Source organism: Hyalella azteca, unplaced genomic scaffold (genome assembly GCF_000764305.2).
Source record: "Hyalella azteca isolate HAZT.00-mixed unplaced genomic scaffold, Hazt_2.0.2 contig6811, whole genome shotgun sequence".
In the NCBI taxonomy this organism is placed as follows: domain Eukaryota; kingdom Metazoa; phylum Arthropoda; class Malacostraca; order Amphipoda; family Hyalellidae; genus Hyalella; species Hyalella azteca.
This window is the reverse complement of record NW_025936959.1, coordinates 648,683-673,617: the sequence shown is the minus strand read 5'-3', so window position 1 is coordinate 673,617 and position 24,935 is coordinate 648,683. Positions and strand designations below refer to the sequence as shown.

At 39.0% G+C, this 24,935-nt stretch overlaps 3 protein-coding genes across 3 annotated transcripts; 2 read left to right on the top strand and 1 right to left on the bottom strand.

Annotated features, from left to right (window-relative positions):
- The first annotated feature begins 166 nt into the window (after positions 1-166).
- On the top strand, positions 167-15,647 carry LOC108677229 (platelet binding protein GspB-like). Its single transcript, XM_018165425.2, has 14 exons — positions 167-349; positions 4,169-6,811; positions 7,622-7,769; positions 8,010-8,091; positions 8,549-8,684; positions 8,980-9,105; positions 9,467-9,584; positions 10,371-10,505; positions 10,839-10,973; positions 11,450-11,562; positions 11,870-12,017; positions 12,345-12,483; positions 13,504-13,678; positions 14,051-15,647. Exons 2-14 carry the CDS (start codon positions 4,210-4,212, stop codon positions 14,176-14,178), a joined length of 4,185 nt encoding a protein of 1,394 aa, XP_018020914.1. The 5' UTR covers positions 167-349; positions 4,169-4,209; the 3' UTR covers positions 14,179-15,647.
- A 318-nt stretch (positions 15,648-15,965) lies between these two features.
- Positions 15,966-21,328, top strand: LOC108677233 (6-phosphogluconolactonase). The gene is made up of 4 exons (XM_018165429.2): positions 15,966-18,371; positions 19,017-19,217; positions 19,893-20,179; positions 20,667-21,328. The coding sequence occupies exons 1-4, from the start codon at positions 18,236-18,238 to the stop codon at positions 20,784-20,786; spliced, it is 744 nt and encodes a 247-aa protein (XP_018020918.1). The 5' UTR covers positions 15,966-18,235; the 3' UTR covers positions 20,787-21,328.
- A 56-nt stretch (positions 21,329-21,384) lies between these two features.
- Positions 21,385-23,112, bottom strand: LOC108677232 (DNA-directed primase/polymerase protein). The gene has a single exon (XM_018165428.2). The coding sequence runs from the start codon at positions 22,995-22,997 to the stop codon at positions 21,546-21,548; it is 1,452 nt and encodes a 483-aa protein (XP_018020917.1). The 5' UTR covers positions 22,998-23,112; the 3' UTR covers positions 21,385-21,545.
- Between the last annotated feature and the right edge of the window lie 1,823 nt (positions 23,113-24,935).

Sequence of the window (24,935 nt, the reverse complement as noted above, 5' to 3'; positions counted from 1 at the left end):
ATGAATAATTTATCTTTAATTTTGTTTATTTATAATAAGTATCATCTTCATTAACATTTTCAATTGCTATCTGCGTAATTATTATTATTATTCTACTAAGTTATTATCGTGCTGTCTGACTCAAACGAACTTTGAAGGTTCAAAAAGAGTAACGATTATACTTTGGAAATGAAAACCCGGATCGAAACCGCTATTAGGCCAACTTTTAGGAACACCCGGCATCATCAAGCCGAAACTTGGACAGAAAATGACAGATATCGTTTTCATGTTTCATAATCAAACTTGAACGTTAAGAACGATAACGACAGTTACGGTACTACAGCTTCAAACACAAGGAGTGTATTGATAGGTACGTTACTCTTGTGTACTTCTTGTCTAGGCTATAAAATTCTGTGATTAACCGTTGTGCGTTGAAGAGCCTTAGGAAGTTAGGCTTAGCCGTAGCTTACCCCAAAATCCCCAAATCCAATATACAATTGAAAATTTGAAGGTAGAGGCGTAGAGCCACTGTAAAACGTAAGTCTAAGTGTAAATGAAATACACGAGATGATCATGATGAGCAATTTGAGCATCAAAACCTATGTCTTCATAAGATCTTTCAAACAAATTTCCCTAAGTATACCTCTTAGTCTTAGGCTTTTTACATGAATAGGCTAGGGCCGATGTGGCTACTGGCTAGAAATCAGGAAAGTTTGATGACTGATGAGTTGATGACAAATTAACCAAAAGCTGAAATTTTTTGACTCCTTTGTCAGACATCAGTTTGTGACTTATTTGCAATAATTGTAGAATTGTATACCTAGTGACCCCATTGTAATTTGTACACAGTACACTTTCTGTGCTAATTACCTAGATGTGAATTGTGATCACGTGAAATTATTTTTCTGATGGTAATCCTAAAATGGCATAAAATACAAGAAAATATATTCTAAAATTCTATTCATTACAGATGTCAGACTACAGTTTTCAGAGTTCAGACATTAATAAATTAAATTTTTAGACGAGTACCTAAAAAATATTTTTTATTAGATGATTATTGTAATTGTAATAGCTATTTTAGTTAAAGTTATCAAAGTAGCCTAATTTATTAATATTAGGTATTTTAAATTTTATAATTAGGTACTAAAATTTGGTATTACTTTAGAATTTAGATTAAGTCACCCAAAAAAGGGTGTTTTTTTTAATTATATGTTTTTTGGTGTGTAGATTAAATCTGAAATCCATTTTTGGCGGTTGGCATCGGAAATTTTTAATGGAAGGCTTTTGGAAGCTGTTCCTAACTCATAGTGGCAAAGCAGAGAGTTTTTTTAAAATCTCCCTCAAGTTCATCTTTGAGTCCTATAAGTAGACAAGCAAAGCATCATGGATACCAGGCTATAACCAGCATTATCATACATAAGAAATTGGTTTAAATCTTGAGTAAATGAGGAAATTAAGAATGAACTGATTCTAAAAAATCTCTGCTTTGTCACTATGTCCTAACTGGACATTACCTGCAAAGTTTTCGATGATCGGCTAGGTTTTTCTATGTTTGGAGTCCGTCCGGCATAGTGACAAACCAGAGATTTTTTAGAATCAGTTCATTTTTAATTTCCTCATTTACTCAAGACTTGAACCAATTTCTTATGTAAGATAATGCTGGTATCCATGATACTTTACTAGTCTACTTATAGGACTCAAAAATGAACTTGAGGAAGAGTCTAAAAAACTCTCTGCTTTGCCACTATGCCGTCCGGCGGCAGGAAAAACCTAGCCAATAGGTTTTTTCTATGTTTGGAGTCCGTCTGGCAGCCGGAAAAACCTAGCCAATCAATGAAAACCTTGCAGGTTAGGTCCAGTTAGGCACAGGTTCCATTAAAAATTTTCAATGCCGACCGCCAAAAACGGATTTGTCGGATTTCAGATTCTTAATCTATGTCAGGATGTGATTTGGTCTGACTGGCCTGATAATATTATATCAATGTTCAGTATTGATTATTAACCGGATGATCTTAGGTTTTGAGTTGAGGGTTTATCTAGGGTCCGAATAAGTGGCAGGTTGATTGAGAGGCAAGTTTCTTAGTTATATGTTTACGAACTAGATAAGAATACAAGGAAGCTTGGTGGTTAGTACACAAGGTAGGTTTTAGCTGGTTACTCTAACGATGGAGGCTACTCGACGCCGGAGTCTGGCGTGGTCCTGCAGACTACATGATGATGGCTTACTACGTCTTGCCTGTGACTGAATAAGACTCTGAGGGCCGCTCGGGGAGCTTATATAGGCATACTATAGTGACGTCACCGAAGTAATGCAGTAACTGCTAGCACAAGTAAGGGAGTTACGGTAGACAGCCTGACATCTACACCCCAAAAAACATATTAAAAACACCCTTTTTTTGGATGCACTTTATCTAAAGTATTACCGTCAACCGGGGCTACTCGGGACAAGCGGGGCTACTCGGGACAGGCCTCCGACACGTCGTAAAACTGTTGTAGTAGCGAAACTAATTGGAATATTGCAAAACTAAAAATAGTGGCGTAAACGTCAACGTTTTTTCTATCTATGTAGTATAAAGGAAGTCGAAAAATACTACATTTACTTGCTTTGAAAAATTCCTGAAAAAAATGGTGAAAAACTATATTTTGTAAAGTTACAACTGCTAAGGTATGTAGCAAAAAAAATATTCGCCGTATTAAAAAATTTTACTTACATAAAAGTTGCACCCAGGTGTCGGCTTGAAAACGTATTTGACAGAATTTGCCTATCTCATTCCAAAAAGAAATGGCAGCCATTTCCGCACGGCGGGGCTACTCGGGACACCCCCCCGGGGCTATTAGGGACACGCATTTATGGTACCCAAAAACGCATTTACGGTAGAACCTCAGTTAGCAAAGGCTCCAGTTAAGAACAAATTGATTAAAAACAAAGAATATTGATTACATTTACCTGGCTGAGCGAAAAAAGTTCACTTATCCTCACACAAATTACAAGCTGTCCTGTGTGCTTACAGATACAGAAAAAATGCTATAAGGCTGCCAATATGAAGCTTGCAGTGAACAAGGTTGTTGTAAATGCTCAATGGCATGTTCATGGATACCATAATATCACATCAATAATACAGTAATATCCCATCAATAATAGGGTACTGTCAACTGGGGGATTCAGCTGTGTTCATAATGATGGCCAAAGTGGTCATAAAGGGTCATAAACAATGGCCAAAGTCACTTCGGCGTTTATGACCTGGTTTACAACCCTGGCGTTTATGACCCTGGCGTTTACAACCCTGCATTTACGACCCCAGCATGAATCAAAAACGAGGCTGAAGTCACCCCAGTTGACGGTAATTAATGTTTATGGTAATATCATATCAATAAAAGAAAAACAAGTAAAAATCACAGAAAATGTCATTTATTCTGCCTCTACATCATCCACAATGAAAGAGGAGGACTTCAGAGTACTGTTAGTAATGGATGAGTATGCTCTGCATGCTTCAAATGTTTTGAAATGAAGTTTTATTCCCATTGTCCCGAGTAGCCCTGACCGACGGGCTAATCAACAGGCTAATCATGACAATCTTTATTTTGCGTCTGGCACCTTGGTAATAGCATATGGAATTTTTTTTACAATGCCATTCGATAGCCTTGGCAAAGAGCTATAAAATGAGCTTAAATTTGTTTATGAAATGTTTCATCGTAAGAAGTTATTAACAGTTGTTAACAAAAAAACGATCAAATCTGTCCCCAGTAGCCCCGGTTGACACAACCGGTACCTAAAATTTTGTTATTAGTAGCTAGGAGAATAGAAAACTTTCTGCTACAATGTATATTGATATGTAACAGCAAAGCATATATTTATACTCATTGCTGTGAATTTAAAGTTATTATAAATTTAGTTTCTATTATATCTTCCATACTGTTTTTGATGAGCCTTATTAATAATATTATTAAAAAATCCAACTGATACTCAATATTTTGATAGGCAAAATAATTGGTTACCATTTCTTTTCATCTATCAAAATAATCAGAGCAGTTGCATCAGGATAAATGTGTTAGAGACTTTAGTGGTACTTCAATTTCAATCTATTTCATCCCTCTGCTGCTCAGTTATAGGCTTGGCACAAATCACAAATGATATTGAGTACATCTAGGCATCTTATATGAAAAAATTTTGATGTAATTTTTTCCACAGAGGCACAGGCACCATCACTCATTGCTATCAGAAATTGAAGAATGGATGAATCTGAAGAACAACCTCCTCTCAAGCGTCCATGCTTGGAATTTCAAAGAACTGACAATGTGGATATTGCTGAAGAAATCAAGATACCTTGTAGTCCTGGGATGTCTGCTACCATCTCCCTTCCCACTACATTTCCAAATTTATCGTCAACACAGATCAAGAACACTGCTGCTGCTGCATCATCTCTTGGCATTACATCTGCTACCTCTCCTCACTCCTCATCCTCTGCTCCCATCCCTGCTACATCCATTGTCTTGGTTTCTACTGTGTCTTCAGCATTGATTCCTGCTACATCTTCTGCTTCTACTACAAACTCATCTCTTGCCTCTCTTACTGCCATTACAGATACCAAAGTTCAGCATCCTCCCACCTCTGCTGCTTCTCCCCAGACTGAAGAACCCAAGTTGCCTAGCATTGCTCCTAAGAATGACACAGTGCTGATTGAATCTTCTATTGATCTGCCAATAAGTGTGCATCCACCTTCTGTCACTGAATCATTATGTACTATCAAAACATCTCTGTTAAGCAATCCTCAAGCCCAGCTTCCTGAAACTACACCAAATTCTGCAGATACTATTAAGTCAAGCAGTTTACCTCCACCTTCTGATAAATCTGAAGTGGTTGCTGATCTAGCCAAACAAACCACTATGTTGTCTGATGATTTACCATCAAAACCACCTGCTAGTGATTTGAAACCAAGAGATTCTATTTTGTCCCTCAGTGAAGCTGCCACTGTACAAACTACTCCACTTGATGGTCCAAGTATGGTCAAAGCAAACGTTCTTGGAGAAGAAACTAAGGTCACTCTTTTTAGCTCTGATGGGCCTGCTGAGGCTGGTAAATTTCCTATATCTGAGGTCAAGAGCCATTCAGTCAGGCCTTCTACATCAGTATCTTCTACTGATGCTCTAATCTTGGCATCTTGCACTTCATCTTTAGTTCTAAATTCAATGCAAGTATCAGCATCAGCAACAGCTGTTATCACTTCAACAGCTGTTATCACTTCAACAGCTTCCTCTAAAGTATCAGATTGTGAAGCAATTGAAAAAATTCTTCCAGTCTCATCTTCATCCTCAGTTTCCATTTTAGAAAAAACTTCTGTTGTACCGGTATCATCTGACTCAAATGAAATCCCAGATTTGGCATTAAAAATCACATCAGTGCCAACAAAGACTTTGACAATGCCTTCATCTTCTACAAAAATGCCTTCTAAGTCTGATCTCATACAGCCATCTTTAGATTCTGATTTTGCTTCTGCTGCAAATTCCCTCTGTGTAGATTTACCCTGTGTTAAAGTTCAAGAATCATCCCAAATCTCGTCAACAGCATCACTTTTGACTCAACATGACTCGTCAAATTTGAGATTTTCTTCACATCCACCCTCTTTGGTTTCATCAACTGATAAAAATCCAAAGGAAAAAGATCCTGATGTTTCTGGCTCCCATGCAATCATCCAGGAGGAAGCTAATTCAACAAATTCCAAAATTTTAATTCCTCTTGATTCATCAACTGGAGAAAAGCCAAGCTGTACTGCCTCTTCTCCTGTCATCACATCTGTCAATTCAACAGTTTCAATTGAACTAGCAACCTTTTCAAAATCCAACAAAGCATCTGATATTCCAAATAAAGTCTCTAAAAGTATTACCAAACTGCAGCATGTAGATGAAAAAGCTCAAGAAAGACCTAATAAACTGGAATGTAATATAGCCAAGAGAGTTGACCCCTCTGATGATATTCAGTGTGATTTAAAAGTGCAGGACAATGCAGAATCTCATCTGTTGATTTCTGAGAGCATTCTATCCACTGAAGGTACTATATCCAGTAATTGTTCAAATGGGAATGTTGAACATTTGAAGCCTAATGAAAATTCAATTGATTCTAGTGAGAGAGTTAACACTGAGGATATCACTGTAGAGAAGTTAGATGAAACAACTTTCATTAATAAATCTGCTGAGGGTAGTGATATTCTCAAGTCAATTATATCAGTATTTGGCATAACAGCTTCTGAAAATTTATCAGATGAGACTATAATGGGGACTGATACAGTCACATCAAATGAGAGTACAAGTGGTGAATCATCTAAAAGACTTGGAACTGCCACAGATCCTTCTGAGAGCCTTGTTGATTCAGCAGTTCCCAAGATTGTTCTAGATGAGGAAGAAGCCATGGACATTGACGATTCTATTGTGACAAATATCAGGGATGTACAGAAAGGATCACTTGATAAAAGTGTGGCAGATGCATCATTGTTTCTTGATGATGAATCCTGCGACACAGTCATGCGCAAACCAGAACCGGTATCAAATATCCGAGAAGAGACTCTGGCTGGTGATCCTCGGTTAGAGGCACTTGATATCGGCATCACAGAATCTGCTTCTATGGATGATGCAGATGACTCTTCTGTTGATGCCTCAAAGGTCACAATTAATAATCTAGAAAGCAGTGTTGACCAGAGTATTGCTGCTGAGGAAGGAAATGAAGAGCAAGAGGATGATGATGATACTTCGAAAAAATCTGTAAAGAAACGCAAAAAACCACGGCGCTCTATTTTCTACAAGCCTCGGCCTGAACGGAAACGAAAGGAAAAAGAGCAAGGTAATTATATGCTGCAACATCCATTGTGTTTAATGTGTTGAGTTAATATAAATTTGCATAAAATTAGGGAAAATAATGACTGAAATTGGTATTTATACTACATAATATTGTTTAGATCTCCAAGACACAATGAACTACATACAGCACATCTTCTTATACTGAAATAATATTTAATTTTTTATTTTAAATGTTTTCCTTGTTTAATGCTTAGGCCGTCATTGAATTTTTACTGCAACTGATCCTTTAAGCCAGATGTTTATTTGGCCTAGTCAGGTCATTGATTGCAAGGAAGTTTGACAGTCTTGGATCTCAGTAAATTTATTAGGAGCTCATTATAGTGAGAATTTGGATTATTGATTAATTTAGGAATCAGCTGATCTCTACACACTAAGTACGGTACCTTCACACTACCTTTAAATTACACTAAGTTGTAATTGAAAATTATTAATTCATTTGATTGACAAGGGGTGAAAAGCTACACATTGCATATTATCTATTTAAGGTAGTTTTGATTGTTGACTATACATTTCATTTAGTTTTACTCATTGTTAGGAAACTTGATAATAAATTTGACTCTTTAAGTGCTTTTTATGGTAATGATGTGGCAGAAAGTTGCATGCTTTTGATTTTGTTGGAAACAATTCAATAATTAAAAACTTGTTGCTCAATGTAATTTAATGCATCCGATGTTCTAATTGGCTGGTATGAAATGATTATTTCTATGATATTAATTATTCATATTTCTATATCTTTGTACTATGGCGTTATTTAAAGCATGATAATATTTTAATGACAATTCATTGATTTCAGAGGAGAATACAACAACAGGACTTGCTGGGGAGCAGGCTTCAGTAGGCAGCCCTGTCACCAACTTAGACGAAGACTCGCAGGGATCGTCAAGTGCCAAGAAAGAGAAAGAAGTGCGCCGCTTCCGCTACGAGGTTGTCGTACCTGAGAGGTGAGACCTTCTATATAGTTACCTATTTATTTACAACTAACAGGTGCTTGATAGTGCCTGGGATCAATAAGTCCATTAAGAATTCCAAGTAATTCAATTAAGTATTTTGTTGGGATATTGTGTGTGTATATGGTACTTCATTATTATGCTGAAAGTACCTATCACTGTAATTCAGTTCGCTACATAAAAATTTTATTACCTGATTGACACTTGTATTTTTCCATCTTTTGTGTTACTCAGCACCGAAGCCTTCACAGTGGATAAGGTCATGGAGTACGTGTGGCCGCTGGAGGGAGGCTATGGTGAACATTACTTTGTACAGGTCTGCTTGCACTCCAAATTACGAGTCTTTTTTTATTCATTCATTTGATAAGTGATTTCTTTTTGGCAGGACATTATAAAACTTGAAAAGAAAGCATCAGTCCATGTAAAACCATTAGCTTTGTAACTATATTATCACTTTGCTGATTAAAAATTAAAACGATAAAATACAAAGCCTTCAACAAAGTCTATCTGGTGCACTTAATTTTCTGTGTACTGCCAGGTCAATATAGGTAGTACCTACCTACTTATTATTTTTTTGTAAATTGATTACATTCTAGATAAAGTAACCATTGATAAGAAAAAATATTCACCTTATTTTGAGCATATGTTGGAGAGCATTTCTTTCCCATATCTGCACACCTTCTATGTTACCCTTTCTATACAATTATATCATTCGGGCATTGATTTATGACCCACATCCCATATCTGCCTACTTTACATGTAAACATTTGCAGGAACACATCTCGCAGTACATCGGCATCAGCTCCTTCAAGCGCAAGTATCCTGACCTGAGACGCCGCCCCATCGACGTCTCCGAGCGCGACTACCTCAAGGAGCTGGGAGTCGTGTCAGAGATTGCCTGCGATATGGGTGAGTGGTGGGGGGTCGTTGATCCACGTGGGCAGATAGGGGTGGTTGATACTCGTGGGTAATGTTGGTGAGCAGTGAGATGGGTGATGATTTTGAGTGGTGGGGTTGGTGATGGTGTTGAAAGTTAGCAGTGGAGTGATCATTGACGTAAATATGGGTGCAGTAGTGGAGTAATTTTTACATAAGGTGCTGTAAAGATGAGCAGCTTCTATCCTTTGCGTTTGCTCCAAATAAGCAACATTGGCGAGACCTTGTAGTCAATGATTACCTACCATAACACAAGACATTCCTGCAGGGCTGACGGCGGTGCGCAGCGAGGACGTCATGGATATTCTCTTTGCTGACTTCCCTGCCAAGTTCGAGGAGCTCAGCAAGCATCTCAGTGAGAGGCGCGACAATCAGCTCAAACAACAGGGAAAAGGTTTGCACGTAATCATCAACTAGTATCAAGTCCTCTTCATAGTTTTAAACTTTATTAATTATTAATAAATGTTTCATGCTCAAGGAATAAGAAAACGACTAGAAGGCATGTATAACATATACTTTCCAGTTTTTAACATGGTTTTGCCTGTTAGATTCAGATTTTTTAGAGATTTTAGAGATTTAGATTCAGATTTTCAGAGTTTTGCCTGTTAGATTCAGACTAATTTTTATCAAACAAGTTACTAATAAATATGTGGTGAGAATATACTAGGGGATCAGAATTAAAGAGCTTTCGAAATTGATTTAATTGATATCAAATACCAAAACAGTAGAATAATTCTGAATATATTTTATTGTAGTGGACTATCAACTGGCAAACATTGACAAGTCCAAACTGCACGAGTATGCCCGACAAGCTGCAGAAGAAGCTGCCCTCTGGAATGCAGCTCTCTGCAGGGAGAAGAGAGAGGAGCGCAGGTCACTTCACACCCCAATTTATGTCTCTTTATTCTTCAGCTATAACTCATTGGAATGTCGAAGGAATCCTTACATGTGCTTGAATTCACTGCTTTATTTATAACAAGAAACTTGGACTGTATGGTTCAATGAAGATAATCACAGCAATTCGAGAGCCTTAATATCCTAAATCCCATTGTAAGGTTTTTTACCCTCTCGAATGGTTCCCACATAGTCTAAGCACCAGGCTTGAAATACGCACAAAACTTTAAAATATTCCATAAATATCGTTTGTGCCTTGAATTTAGATTAGTTCTGAAATTGTTATCATACATTGTTTTAATACTAGGGTGCTTAGAAATTAATTTATAGAATTCTCTCCCCCACCGTGAAATATTGAAGGTTTAACAAGAAATTAGCTGCAATCATGTGGTTTTCTATCATATGAGAGCGGTCTTTTCCTTATCAATAATTTGGTTTCAGAATCTCAGTAATGACAGCACACTTGGTAGACATCGCTGGGATGATGAACAAGCATAGAATAATCTCTCGATCTGTTGCTCTCTATCTGTTCATTCTCAATGTATGAGATATTCAGTATAAAATGAAAGTAACATTGATGTGTGTTCATATACCATCATCACTTTTTGCTATATTTGTAGATATATCACTAGGTATTCTTCAATCCACAACTGATTTTCATTTACTATTTATTAACTGCAACTTCTCATGATTCCTCCACTCACAATTCTCGACTCCACCTCCTCATTTTTCCAGCATTCATTAATAACGCTTCATTCACTGCAGATACTCATTCGACCTTCAAACGTTCACGCTGCAGCAGCCCTTGGGGGTGAGAAAAAAACTACCGCCTTCTGCCACGCGGGTTGGCCACTACCCTGTGGCTGTTCTGCCTGGGCAATACACGGACTACTGCAAGAGGTTTGTGAAACACTCAAGGTGCTTGTACAAGGTACACGAGGCCAGTAATGGCAAATAAATTTTTCAAATGATAACCACCACTAATGAGAAATGTTATTGATCTCGCACGAGGTCAATGAAGGACACCGGAAAGGACTATTGGCCTCGAAAGGACCCAGTAAAGGACTTTACACGAGACCATTAGCAGGATAATTAGTCGCAGTTAGCATGTTAAAAAAGTTATTCTGGCCGCCATTACTGTTCCCATGTACAAGCTCTTTTAAGGCAGCAATGGGAGAGTGACCAATCAGTAGCTGTTACCGCTTGAGTTATTTATTGAATGTGTTTGTTCAGATACACGAGTGAAGAGCTGAAGAAACTGCCCCTGAACTCGGTGTGCGTTGGGCCGCTGTATGAAGACTTGCCTCAGGAAGAAGCCGACCAACTCGGGGCCTCTGCTGATGCTGATCATGATGGACAAATTAAGAGGTTGTCTGATGTCCATTAAATTCAGGCGACAAAATGGTGTTGATGCAATCTTCTCACCCCGACTATTTAGGAATACTAAAATCAATATTCTCTGTTCGACGCACAATGCCATGATGCGCGTTCTGGTCTAATTCCACATTGCCACTGAGAATAAAATTTAGAAACTAAATAATTGTTCCTAGTGTTGTTTTCAAAATGCATGCACAACAAATTCATTCATGTTACCATTTATTTATTTAGTCCCTGCATTTTTGTTTTTTCATTCAGAATTTTATTTTGAAATCCCATTATCTAAATTTCATCGTCATTTAACTTGAAACTGGACGATAGTCCAAAGTCATGAATCCCCCGGCCAACTGCCTTTCTGTTCACTCAAAACTCTTAACAATGAAATGTTTTCGACCATAATTAAAGTGTATATCCTACAAACAATGATCGATTAAGGAACATATTATCATGAAACTCGTGTATTGCAGTGAGCTTCCTGAGGAGAAGGGGCTGCTGTGCAAGGTGTGTTTCTTCGGCAAGGAAAGAAACAAGGCAGGCAAACCTGAAGGCCTGATAGTTTGCGCCAAATGCTCGTCTGCCTGTAAGTTCAAAAGTTCAACCAAGTCAGCTTGTTTCTGGAACTTTTTCCTATTCTAGTGCTTCCCATGGTCTAATGTTTTGTGAATACGGAATTGTATATGCAATTGCCCTAAACCACGTATTCGGTTCAGCTTGCAATTACAAAATTCTTCCCATAATTCCCACGTTTATCAGGAATTTCAGTCGTGATAGTGTTGCCTTGAGCCATGTGTTTAATGTAAATTGCAACGATGTTTGTTTGTGTCTGTACTCTGTAAACTTCCTAAAATAAGTAGCCTCGTGCTCACAAGAACACATTTTATTTCCAGCGCACGCGTCTTGCGTCGACCTGAACCCAAGCATGATTCCGCGCATCAACTCGTACAGCTGGCAATGCATGGAATGCAAGCACTGCATGCAGTGCAAGACTGCTGAGGACGAAGATAAAATGATTTTCTGTGATCTTTGTGACAGGGGGTAAGTCACGCAAAATGATGTTCTGTTACGTTTGGGATAATGGTTATGTCATGCAAGTTGATTTTTCGTGATATTTCTGACCATGGGTAAGTCACGCATACGGATGTTCTGTTTGCATACGGATTTTTGTTTGTGACATGGAGCAAGCCGCGTCCAGGGATCTTTGAGCTTTGTTGAAGTACGCAAATTCACTACAAGTATATCTAGCTCACGGAGACATAATATACCGATACGCCAATCTAGCAATCTCAGCCTCATTGAACATTGTCCATAACACACCACATCCTAAGTGTAGCAAGTCCCACATCATAACTCGTGATATTACAGGTACCACATATACTGCGTGGGGCTGCGTCGCGTACCACAGGGGCGATGGCACTGCAAGGAGTGTGCCATGTGCAACAGCTGTGGTGCCAGGACGCCTGCTGGTGGCGAGGTCATCAAGAACGCTGAGTGGCAGCATGAGGTAGCCTTGTTTTTGTTGTTGTTGTTGGTAGCCTTGTTGTGTTGGCAGCATGAGGTAGCCTTCATCTCATACCGGTACTTCTTTATACCAGTGTTTTTTTAGCTCGTTTTCATTGCCTTATTTTTAATATTTTGTGTTCATAGTTTACTCTTTGTTAAATTTTTCAGGCCTGTCTATACATCTATAGCGTTTTATTAGCTCGTTTTCATTGCCTTATTTTTACAACACTTCTCTTTAACTTCACTTCTTGTCTGTCTGTCTGTCTGTCTGTCTGCTACAAATCTTGTAATCAAAATTTAATACACTTCTACTTATCCTATCGATCTGAAATTTTGCCAACTTGTGTAAAGTTGGAGACAATGCATGAATCAAATGTCAAAATAAATGATTTTAGAAATTAAAAAAAATTTTTTTTTCAATATTAAAAAAATTGAAAAAATAATTTCGTCAGCTACAAATCTTATAACTGATATTTGACACACTTTTACCTGTCTAATTGATCTGAAATTTTGCACACTGGTGTGAAATCAGAGGCAATGCACGAATCAATTAACAGAATAAATAATTTTGAAAAAAATGTATATATTAAAAAAATTTTATATATATTTAAAAAATTGAAAAGGTAATTTTTTTAATTTTCGAAAATTAGATGAGAAATTCATTGTACATCTGTAAGATTGGAGATACTGGATTCTTTGGAAGTGTTGTCTTTAAAAAGTAATTTTTAAACGTATATTATTAATATTTTGTGTCCATATTTCACTCTTTGTTAAATTTTTAAGCTCTGTCTATACTTATAGAACGTATTTTTATAAAGCTGTCCCACCACATTTTATTATGTACCTAACAATTTATAAGCAAAGCATAAGTTTTCGATGCAGATCTGAATTTGCTTGGAATTTATTGTGCTTCTGAATTCTCGGTTAACTTGCGATCCAAGAAAATTTATGATACAAGTACTTTTATAATGTTGCCTTAATGTCATTATTTGGTGCTGTAGTATTTTGATTCCCATTTCAGTTCCGGAAGCGCAAGGACAACAAGATCGGGTACGCGACGACGCTGTGTGTGCCGTGCGACCGCCTCTGGAAGCGCCGTCAGTATTGCTACGTGTGCCTAAAGGTCTACAAGAGCATCGTCGAGGACAGCATGGTGCGCTGCGCCAACTGCCCCAAGTACATTCACAGGGAAAAACGTGAGTTGGATGAATAATAACTTTGCGCCTCCATCGATGGATATGTAGAGAGAGTTTTGAGCTTTATATTCAAGAAATATGGAATTTTTTGAATGGATACTCATAGAGAAACGTGATTACGGACACTCAACACGGGATATTCAAGGACAATTTGTCTTGTAAAATTAAATTCACTCATGATGTTCTATGATCTAGAATTTGCAATAACCAGAGCAAAGTCTCATATTTGAACCCTGGAACCACCTAATCATGTTAAAAAACTAATCATTATGAAAATAAGAACTAATCGTAATTACCATGGGAACTAATTTAAATTTATAATAAAGAAGCTAATCGTGACTGAGCAGAAGAACTAATATTGAATATTAACAGACGAATGCAGCGCGATGTTCGAGGGCGAGTTCCTATGTCTGCCATGCTTCAAGTCGAGCAAGACGACCATCCTCAACCACAACCGCATCATCGCTGCTGCCAAGAGGAAGATGGCGTCTGGATTCTAGCAATGCTTTATCTCCTCTTCATAATTTAGATCGCGTTCACATTGTTCATTTAATTTACTTTCCTTCACTACAGTTCAGAAAACTAACACGAACTTTAGATTGCGTTAGTTTTCTTTATCTTCTTTTCATTATTTACTTGACGTTCACGATATCCATTTAATTCACTTGCTGACTTCATATTGCATTAGTTAATAACCTTATTGGATTATGTGGCTTCTTTGATGACTGGTTCTGCATTTTTATAATGTGATTTTTCTCGTATTGGTCTATACAATGTGGATGTTCAGATGAACATTGGTTATTAATCTGGTTTCAGCTGTATTGCGTGGATCAGTGTATTTTACATTCAGAACACCTTATTTACTGCATTCCAGTCAGATAAGCAGTGCACTATTGTTTTCACATTGTAAAATTAAATGTGCTTTCTTCATTTAAGACTAGCATTATCTGGTTGACAAGCAGCGACTCTTACTGTGGATGTCTGCGACGAATCAGCTTCTCACATTATTTTACTGGATCACAATCTTTCTATTTTTATCGGTTTTCTAGGGGTACTTCTGAATTCCATTATTATGCAACGTTTCTCAAGTTTGACTCATCTTATACACTTGAATGCAATCTTTCAAAGTCATAGCAAAAAAAAAAAATAAATAAATAAATAAAAATAGCAAAGACATAGCAAAATCTGAAAAAATTTTATTCGTGGAGAAATTTAACAGTACATTGTAAAACAAACTTTCCTCAATTGTGCGTTTCTACGTGGAATTCTTAAATTATTTTTTCTATGTCTTTGCAGTAAATATTTTCATTTACGAGGTAAAAAGTATTAAATATATAGGTAAATAACGAGGTATCACGAATCTCTTATTATCTAAATTCGCTCGAATCAAAATATTTTAAATTCTTTTATGTTAATTGATAACAATTTTAAGTGCAAATCTTGCAGCGTTGGCGTTATTAGCATTCCAGGGGTTTTAATAAGGCTTTTTCTTGGTCTATGGGGTTCGATTTGCACTCTTCATCACGTGTAGGTTTACGATAAATTCATTCAAGTTATTATGTTGTCTTCCAATCAAGCTAAATAGTTTGGGATAATTTCACGGTTTCAAACACGTGATAATGGATGAAAATCTTCTAAAAAATGGTAACTGTGGCTTGAGATCCTTGAGTATCAATATGATACATCATTATCTGCATGCAGGCGGCTGCGATCATTTCTTGATGCTTGCCCATTTTATGCTTTACTTTAATTTTTGGGGTTGCTTGCATTGATCTGTGCGTTTGAAAACGAACATTTTTTGGATGTATTAAAGTAGGGAATTTTTGTGGTGATAATTTGATAGAGTTCTTGGAATATACTGCAATTAATGTCTAGTTACTAATTAGTTTCATGTTGGTGATTAGGTTATTAATTCTAAGTGGTAGTACTGTAACAAGTGAACTGATTTTCTCAAGACTAAGTCAGTCGCCTCATCATTTCATTTCCCTTCTAATACGTTTAGAGTGCCTACAATAAATTATTGCGTTATTTCCGAATGAAAACCTCGTCTTTTGATATAGGTACTGACGAAAGGACCCATTTCCATTACATTTTCCCGGCAGTGATGCAACCATGGTTGAACTAATACAATAATATACATTGTATGATATGACGTAATACAATAATATAGATTTTATTATATGAAGTAATACAATAATACAGATTGTATTATATGAAGTAATATAATAATATACATTGTGTTATATGAAATAGTACAATAATATAAATTGTATTAGTTCAACTGTGGATGTACAAACGTCTGGACTGATGTTTATTTTCTCATTGTCCTGGCCTTTATAGATGATCATCCCGGACATGACTTCACGACTTTTATTGACTCCTAAAGTGTGGTGCAGGCCTTCGTACTGTCGTACAACAGCAAGCATCTCAGCATAGGGGCAATCCTGGCTGAACCTGTGCGCCTGGCGGAGGCGGGGAGAACAGTGAGCATCTGCTGGGTCCCTGGACACGTGGGATGTGGGGGCAACCACAGGGCGGATGAGGCGGTGGTGGGCGCTGCTTCGTCAGACGCGACCATTTATGGGGAGGACGTGCCATGCCAAGACCACTACCCCCACATTAGGGCTAGCGTTCGCCACATCAAGGAAAGCGTATCAAGGAAAAATCAAAGAAAGCAAAGGAACAATCAAGGAAAGCGTATCAGCTCGGAGCTCATTGTACCAGAGATCCCGACAGATGGAGGTAGCGCTATAGGTGTTGACTAGAATTGGTCATACGCGCCCCACCCATGGCTACATGACTGAGCGCCGGCCTATGCCATACTGTGACCCTCCCATACTGTAGTACCCCTGACAGTTTTACATGTCTTAGCTGATTGTGCTAGCCACAGCGACATCCGACACAACTGTCACCTCAACACATCAGCCCTTCATCATGACGAAATGCTTAACAATGCTAAGAAAGGACCAGCAAAACAACTTCAGAACTGACAACCTTAGACGATATTTGATAGAATGCAACCTGCTACCAGAGATCTAGCATGATCCCTTGACGACACCGCCTTTCCGCCATATGCCGGAAACTGTATTTGCACCTAACCCATCACCCAGACGAAGCCCCACTACCTTGACACTGGACTTCGTACAAGAGGCCGTATCGGACCCTCGCTCCGTGAACAGAGAATCTTCCGTCCAACCCCTGCGCCTAAATGGATCAGGCTGCAAGCCTGGAAGATAGAAGAAATCAATTACTTTGAACACAACTGAAGATCGCACTTCCGGGGCGAAACAGATAGCTACGTGAAGCGCTCCCAAAACTACTTCCACTATAAAAGCAAGTCAAGCAACCTTCTACCGCGCTAGCAACCTTCTACCGTTTTAAATCGAAACTAAAATATAATTCATTCATTCAGTCATCTTAATTACTTCACTCTCAGTTTTCAACTGTATTTTAATTTGATTGGTTCAAGTGCATTTAGAATAGTGACTCATTTAATTTAATTCATGGGACTATTTCATCCACTGGATTTTTGTGGTTCTCAAATGAGCTTCGCTCCGCGGGATTGAATAACGTTTGTGCAGAAACTCGTCATGCTGATTTAGTTACGTGTCTACGGAAATTATTAACTGAAATTATTATGATAAAACATGGTTAATAAATCCCGCAGGGGAGTGGAATTACCTCCCCACTCGGGGAATTGATGATCAGTGCCATCCCCCGGGATCCCTGCACTGAACACTGCTACTGAATAATGCACTGCTCAGTTCTGAATCATGTGCTGCTCAGTTCTGAATCATGTGCTGCTCAGTTCTGAATCATGTGCTGCTTAGTTCTGAATCATGTACTGCTGAGTTCTAAATCATGTACTGCTCAGTTCTAAATCATGTGTTGCTCAGTTCTAAATCATGTACTGCTCAGTTATAAATCATGTATTGCTCAGTTCTAAATAATGTGCTGCTCAGTTCTAAATAATGTACTGCTCAGTTCTGAATGTACTGCTCAATTCTGAATAATATACTGCTCAGTTCTGAATAATGCACTGCTCAGTTCTGAATCATATGCTGCTCAGTTTTAAATGTTCTGCTCAGTTCAAAATCTTGCCCTGCGTTCCGCTGTTTGGTGCTTTACTGCTTTTAACCAAATTTTGCTACCTTGCGATGACCATTTCCTTTAAAATCATTGATAAGTCATCCATCTTCCAGCATGCTAGTTTTCACTGAACTGCAAATTCCAGCAGAATAAATATTAGTTCTAATTAGACCTAAAAGTCTCACTCGCATACGACCTGAAGAAATTAGGTCACTAATGTCTTTTGTTACGAATTATTAATCGGCAATACTGTTATTCAATTCGATTTTGTTATAATCATTTGAAAGTTAACTTGAATAGTTAGATGTTCAATTACGTACTACTAATATTACGTCTTTAATTCCTTTGAAATTTCAATGTTACCAACTAAACACGCGTGCTACTCTGTTCATGCGTTTGTTGTTCACAATAACCTATAGTTTCTTCACGTGGTATTTTTAGTTCGTTGACACAACAGTTGACCTCATCATGACGCCTACGTTCAAGGCTGTAGAGAAGGTGCTGAAAGACAAGCGATCTCTCACTCTCGAGCTGGCCAAGCTCATCGCTGACTCTGCTGCCGAAGCCATTGCTGCTAGAGGTGTCTTCACCCTCGGACTTTCCGGTAAACCCTAGGATTTTCTTCTTGAACCTTCCGCTCCTTGTGAAAATTCTATCATAGGTCAATATGCTCACGCTAAATGCCGCCAGAGACGACTTCTCTTTCGGACTTTCCGGTAAACCCTAGGATTTTCTTCATGAACCTTCCGCCACTCCTTGTGAAAATTCGATCGTACATCAAAATGCAATAGTTGAGAAATTATTCATGCAAATGAGCAAACGTTTTCAAGATTTTCATTTCCAAGTCGTTCTGAAATAAAACTGGATTATTTTATTGAATTCGTCTAATTTATTTAATATGCATTTATTTATCTAATTTATCACATAAGGTGATAAATAGTTGGGCTTGAGTTTGTCGTTGATCCTAATTTTTGTATCGAAGTCGTTCAAAGCAGCGACTTGAATAATTTCATTTCACATAAAGACCACGTCAGAGAACGAACTTTTAAGCGTTATTTCCTTGTGTCAGTTGTGACATTCTAAAGAATATTTCATTACCATTCGTCCATTGCTACTGAGCTGAGAACTAGTTGGGCTTTTCTCAGTTGGGCTTTTCCGCCTCAATGACATCGATTTTTAACAGATCAACCCAGAGTAATCATTAAGTCTATATGTCTATTGCGTATTAAATCTGCATTATTTTAATTAGGTGGTTCGATGGCTGGGTTTGTATGCAATGGCTTGCCGTCCATCACGACGGACTGGAGTGCGTGGCGCCTCCTGTTCTGCGACGAGCGACTCGTGTCTGTCGACAGCCCTGACTCTACGCTGCAGCTCTACCTGACCGGCCTGCTCGACACCACCCCACTCACCAGGGACCAGTTCCTCCAAGTCGATGTCAGCCTCCAACGTACGCCATATGTACTTGTATTTCATCAGTTTGTTATCATTAATTTTATTATATTATTTATATTATAAGTTTATTATATTATATATTTATATTATGTTATATTTATTTATTATTATATTATTGTAATAATGCTAGTTAATTTTATTAATGATATTTGTTTGATTAAATTGCAAACTGTGCATAAAAATTAACAAGCAGAGAAAATTGTAGTGAATTCATCATAATTTCAAACACCATGGAATGAAATCATGGTGAATTTGGTTGTTGTTTTCATGGTTTCTAGATTCATGGCCGTATATGCTTTTTGATTGATTGCTTACAGGCTCATTGTATTGAAGTTGAAAAAAAGTACTTGAATGTACAAACAGTGCGCTGTGAACCTCATTTAGTATGTGGAAAACAATGCTGTTGTTCTTATTTGTTGACGTCATTCACATCAGGCTCTTTCTGTGGGTTCATTGCATCAACAAATAGAACGCCCATTTTTAGCGTATTTTCTGATTTATGGAAAAAATACACTATTGTGCTCGCCATGTCCGTCCGTCTGTCTGTCCATCCGTGACTTCACGTTTTCGTCGACGAGAAAATGCGCTCTCTGTCACTCACTGCAGTGAGTACTGAGTTATATATTTTTTTTCTTAACCAATCATCAACCCTGATTATCATTTACCGCAGCCAACGAAGCCGCTACAGATTACGAAGAGAAGCTGCGGAGCCTTCTTCTCCAGGATACACCTTGGCCACGACTGGACCTGCTACTGCTGGGTGTAGGTCCTGACGGGCACACAGCGTCGCTGTTCCCCCAGCACCCACAGCTGCAGGAGCAGCAGAGGTGGGTGGTCGCTGTCACGGACTCCCCCAAGCCTCCCCCAGCGCGCGTCACCCTCACGCTCCCCGTCCTCAACAACGCCAGGCGCTGCATCATGGCCTTCGCTGGAGCCGACAAGGCAGACATTGTCAAGGTGGGTCATGCTACGTGGGTCATGCTGGTGTTTGGCATGCTACGTGTGTCATGCTGGTGTTTGGCATGCTACGTGAGTCATGCTGGTGTTTGGCATGCTACGTGTGTCATGCTGGTGTCAGGCATGCTACGTGGGTCATGCTGGTGTCAGGCATGCTACGTGGGTCATGCTGGTGTCAGGCATGCTACGTGGGTCATGCTGGTGTCAGGCATGCTACGTGTGTCATGCTGGTGTTAGGAATCATGCATCATCCTGATATTGTAAGTAATATTTTCATGACTACCACGCTCTGCGAGATGAGCTAGACATCGATGTCTCGTGATGAGACAACGATGTAAAAAGCAATGCCTTTTCTCTTATTGTGTATTTCTCCCTGACCCAATTTCGCCCTGTCAAAGGATGTTTCAATGCCACTTCCACTCTCTGCTCGCGCTAGAAGGTTTGTAACTATTTGGACAATATGACTCCTTCATTTATTTGAGTGCAGACGCTGAAGGCGGAGCGCGACGCGGACGTGACGGCGACGACGCTGCCAGCGGCGAGGGTGCGGCCCACGGACGGCGACCTCCTGTGGCTCATGGACGCCGCCGCTGCCTCCAAACTCTGACCGATCCTCGCGCTCGCTCGGTCTTCTCCACACCAGTTCAATATTCCCTTAATTCGCTCATTTATGAAGCGTTTTCATAATGAATTTATTGTTCTGCTTGTGGTTCCTCTGTGCGTACAAATTATTTGTTCTGATAATTCGTTTTTTTCTATGAAGTCTCTTTTTATTATAAGTTTATTCTCCAGTTGTTGTTTCTCTGTGCGTACAACGTACACGTGCCTTATTTTCATCATGAATTTATTGTTCTGCTTGTGGTTCCTCTGTGCGCACAAATTATTTGTTCTGATAATTCGTTTTTTCTATGAAGTCTCTTTTTATTAAAAGTATATTTTCCGGTTATTGTTTCTCTGTGCGCATAACGTACACGTGCCTTATAGGTCCCCGAATTTGTTGCTATTGTGACGTATTTATTTCTATAATAATTATATTTTGAGAGGTTGTTTTACTATGGGTTTACTGGTTTCATTTTGTTGTTTATTTACGTTTTGGATCACGAAACGCTTACTAATTAGTTGACAGATGAATAAAACTCTCAGAACTTTTCTCTCGTTTAAATTGACAAATTATCAAAATTAGGAGCTACATATAAGCACGTGAGAAAGCTTGTGAAAAATTTCATTGAGTTATTTGTACAGCATGACAATATTAAGAAACAAACACTTTCAAATCTAACTCGTAATCATTAAAAAAAAGAAGATTGTAAAAGTATGCGTGTAATTGGATGGTGAAAACAATTTAATTATAAATGCGATACGAGTGTTAGTAACCAGATCTGCCCAGCAGATCGATGTCTGCAGATTGCATCATTACATCATATTCATCATCCCACCATTCCTTCGACCATTGAGTTTCATTTTGTGGAGTTGACTTGGATTCATCAGAGCTGTTGTTCGACCAGTCCGCCTCGTCGGCGCCGCGTGACCACGGCACAGAATGAGCTGGCAGTTCCCACTCTGCAGATTTGTAACCACGACATTCAGGATCGAAACACTTTTGGTACCACGTCATGGTCGCGATGTTGACCACGTAGAAAATGCCGTTGCTTTTGTGTTCACGCCCTATGTTGTGGCAATAACGGTAACCTTCAATCGTGTATACAATCGTCTGGGTTTTGTCGAAGTATGTCCATCTCCGGATGGTCCCTCCGTTGATTTGATTTGATATAAAATCGTCCAATTCTTCGAAAGGACTTTTGCTAGCTAGTCTGGCCGCACATTTTACATTATTGAGTGACGATAAGGCGGGTTTGGGACGATCGGTCAGTTCTTGGTCACCAAACGTCACTGTTCGACACGAGGGCGATACGAACGTTACGAGAGAGGCCAAGAAAATATCTTCGTCATTACTGTTGAACGTGAAGCCTGTCGCGTCATGAGCCAATAGCAGAGGAGTATTTTTGCCATATTTTGTTGCTTGATATAGACGGAAGTTTCTGTTTCTACTGTACACTCCCTGATCAATGAACAAGGCCTTATGTCCGTCCTTCGTATTGACAAATAAAGAATGAAAGTCGTGGTCTATCGATTGGGTTAGGTCTGTCGTTGAATTATCGGTGCATGACTTGGTAATTTTCTCACAGAGGCTGCGAACAAAATTTCCAACGTTTAAATTGTTTTTAAAAGCAATTGATTCCAAGTCAAAAATGAGATGTTTACTGAATTTTTTGCTCGTTGAACTATCGAGATTCACAATTTTTTCATGAGGACAAGGAACGTTGTAGGTGCTCTCGATTAAATGCTGTACTATGGAGATGAGAACTTTCGTCATTGCCACGCCATCCTTGCTTTCGTTCAAATCCTTCTCAAATTCCAAGTCAAAATACAACTTTGAGCGTCTGTGAACAGGAATAACCTCATAAGCGGTACGCTGGGCCAACGGCCTATTTCTAAAATTATCATAAAAAACTCTGGGGTCTGCCACAACGAACTGTCGTTTACCGGCGCCACCGAAAGTTGAGGACTCGAACGCGAAGACGAAGAGCGTAGGGTCTTGCTCAGCTTGGTCCAGAGCAGCGAGCTGTGTCGGGAAAACATCCCATGCAGGACACGGTCCCAAAATACCGTACCGTGGACACATGTCAGGCACTGGCCGCGTGCTGAATTCTTCCTCGCGACGCTCTATTTTTTCTTTGAGGCTTCGGATCAACTTGGACGCTTTCTTACCGTAAAAACTGTGAACGTCATGCCCAGAACCTCCACTGTTGTTAGACATTGTTTTCCTATTCTATTTGCCTCTATCATTCGTGTTGTTTTAACAGTTTTGCGGTAAAATATTCTAGGATTTCACAAAACTATTATAATCCCTGTTTAGACCGAATGATGTTCCCTGAAAATACAGAAGAGAGATATGAATTGGTTGCATGTTATAAAATTAATTTAAACCGACTACACTTTAAAGATTCCGTGTACGAACAACCCTTCACAACCCCATTTGCGACCAGGCTCCGGGTCGCATAAGCCGCTCATCCGTAATAAAACTTCCATAACCAAACACGAGACGTGACCACTTGAAATTCAAATGAAAGACGGAAAGGGGCAGGCGATCACGAAACCTTTAAATTTTGTTATAATAATAACAATAATATATAACAACGATTTCAGTGTTTAGTAGGCCGTAGCCCTGTCGCCGATTCTCAACATCGCGACAGGGCTCTCAACAGCATTTTGCGGTCTCGAGCACGCAACTCACTGCTACAATTCCGCTGTGCTTAACCGCCCGGCCGCCTCGCCGATTCTGACCAGAAACTGGCGCACAGAGCTGGGATCGAACCCGCGCCTCTCTGCTCCAATCTTGGTACTCTGAACTGTAAGTATTCACACTCGAATAAAAATGTTTATTTACACTAAGTAAATATCCTTAATGAGCAATGCGTTCATCGGCAGACTCAGCTCGCCGTCAACGTGAGCTATACTTTCGTGTTATTTTCAAACAGATCCAGTTTATTTACGGATGTCAAGTTAAGAAGGAATAAATCGATCCCGTAACTCACATGTGAGCGTTAAATAGGCATATATTTGGCAATATGGAACATTCGCATTGAAAGCCTCAATAATGAAAGGCTACAAATGCTTCCTTGAAATCGGAAAAAAGTTGCACTTGCTGCCCATAGAGTGAAGCTAGCATTTCCTGCAATTGCCAGTGCTCGACAACATTGAAGTCTCAATAACATAAGAGCTGATAAAAAAATAAAATAAAAATCATATTACAAAAGCTTGCTATCATCCTGAGCTGACGACGTCAGCATCTGCAATGAGTTTACTCCACTCAGAAAATAAATGGGGGCGCACTGTCCGAATAGTGACACACTCCCTGCAAGTAGCACTGATATTCTCCAACTGGATGAGGACGAAAAGCAGTAAAACGTGAATCTCTATTAGAACAATGTTTCCTTATTTGCCTGAGTGGTGGACTCGGGTAAGGCCCGGGGGAGCGTCAGGTTCCCCTCGGAGCGTGTGAACTCCGTCACCCCTGCAGGCTATAGACAAGCTACTGGGGCCATACTTCCAAAATAAGCCAAGTGAACGTAAGTACTTACGCTCTATTTTCTCGTCTATGATTGGTGCATTTTGCTTGAAAGGCCGTCAATGATTGGCTGACCAACTTACGATCTCTTAACTTTTTCGAGAGTATGGACCCTGGTGGGGTTAGAATTAACACTGAATTGATAACCCTCGTTGATAAATGAAAATTATAAAAAACTTACGAGAAGCATGACGATTTGGAAACTTAAGGTTCTCTCAGATAAACGCTCTCGTTGAATGAATGTTAGAACATGTAAAGCCATGGTGATTTATAATTTCTCGATAATTCGCTAGTGATATGCATGGAACTTTTATTAAAAAACAGGGAAAGTAAAGTGCTACCTAAGATAATTTATAGAGTGAGGAAAACTCAGCCGGGTCAGGATATGATATACTTTACACATTTAACTATAACACATAGTTTCACCCCTTAAAGATGTATAAAAAACGAAATTGAAAGCATCATTGTATTTATAACACAACAACATGGAACAATATTGTCGTACGTATCTTACTATTTTCATAGATAAACTTCGCCTCGCGGGATGATCAACCCAATAAGTTATAGTCCAATCGTTCGAGTTACTTATTTCATCGAATTATTTCTAGCCTAACTTTGTGTAGGATT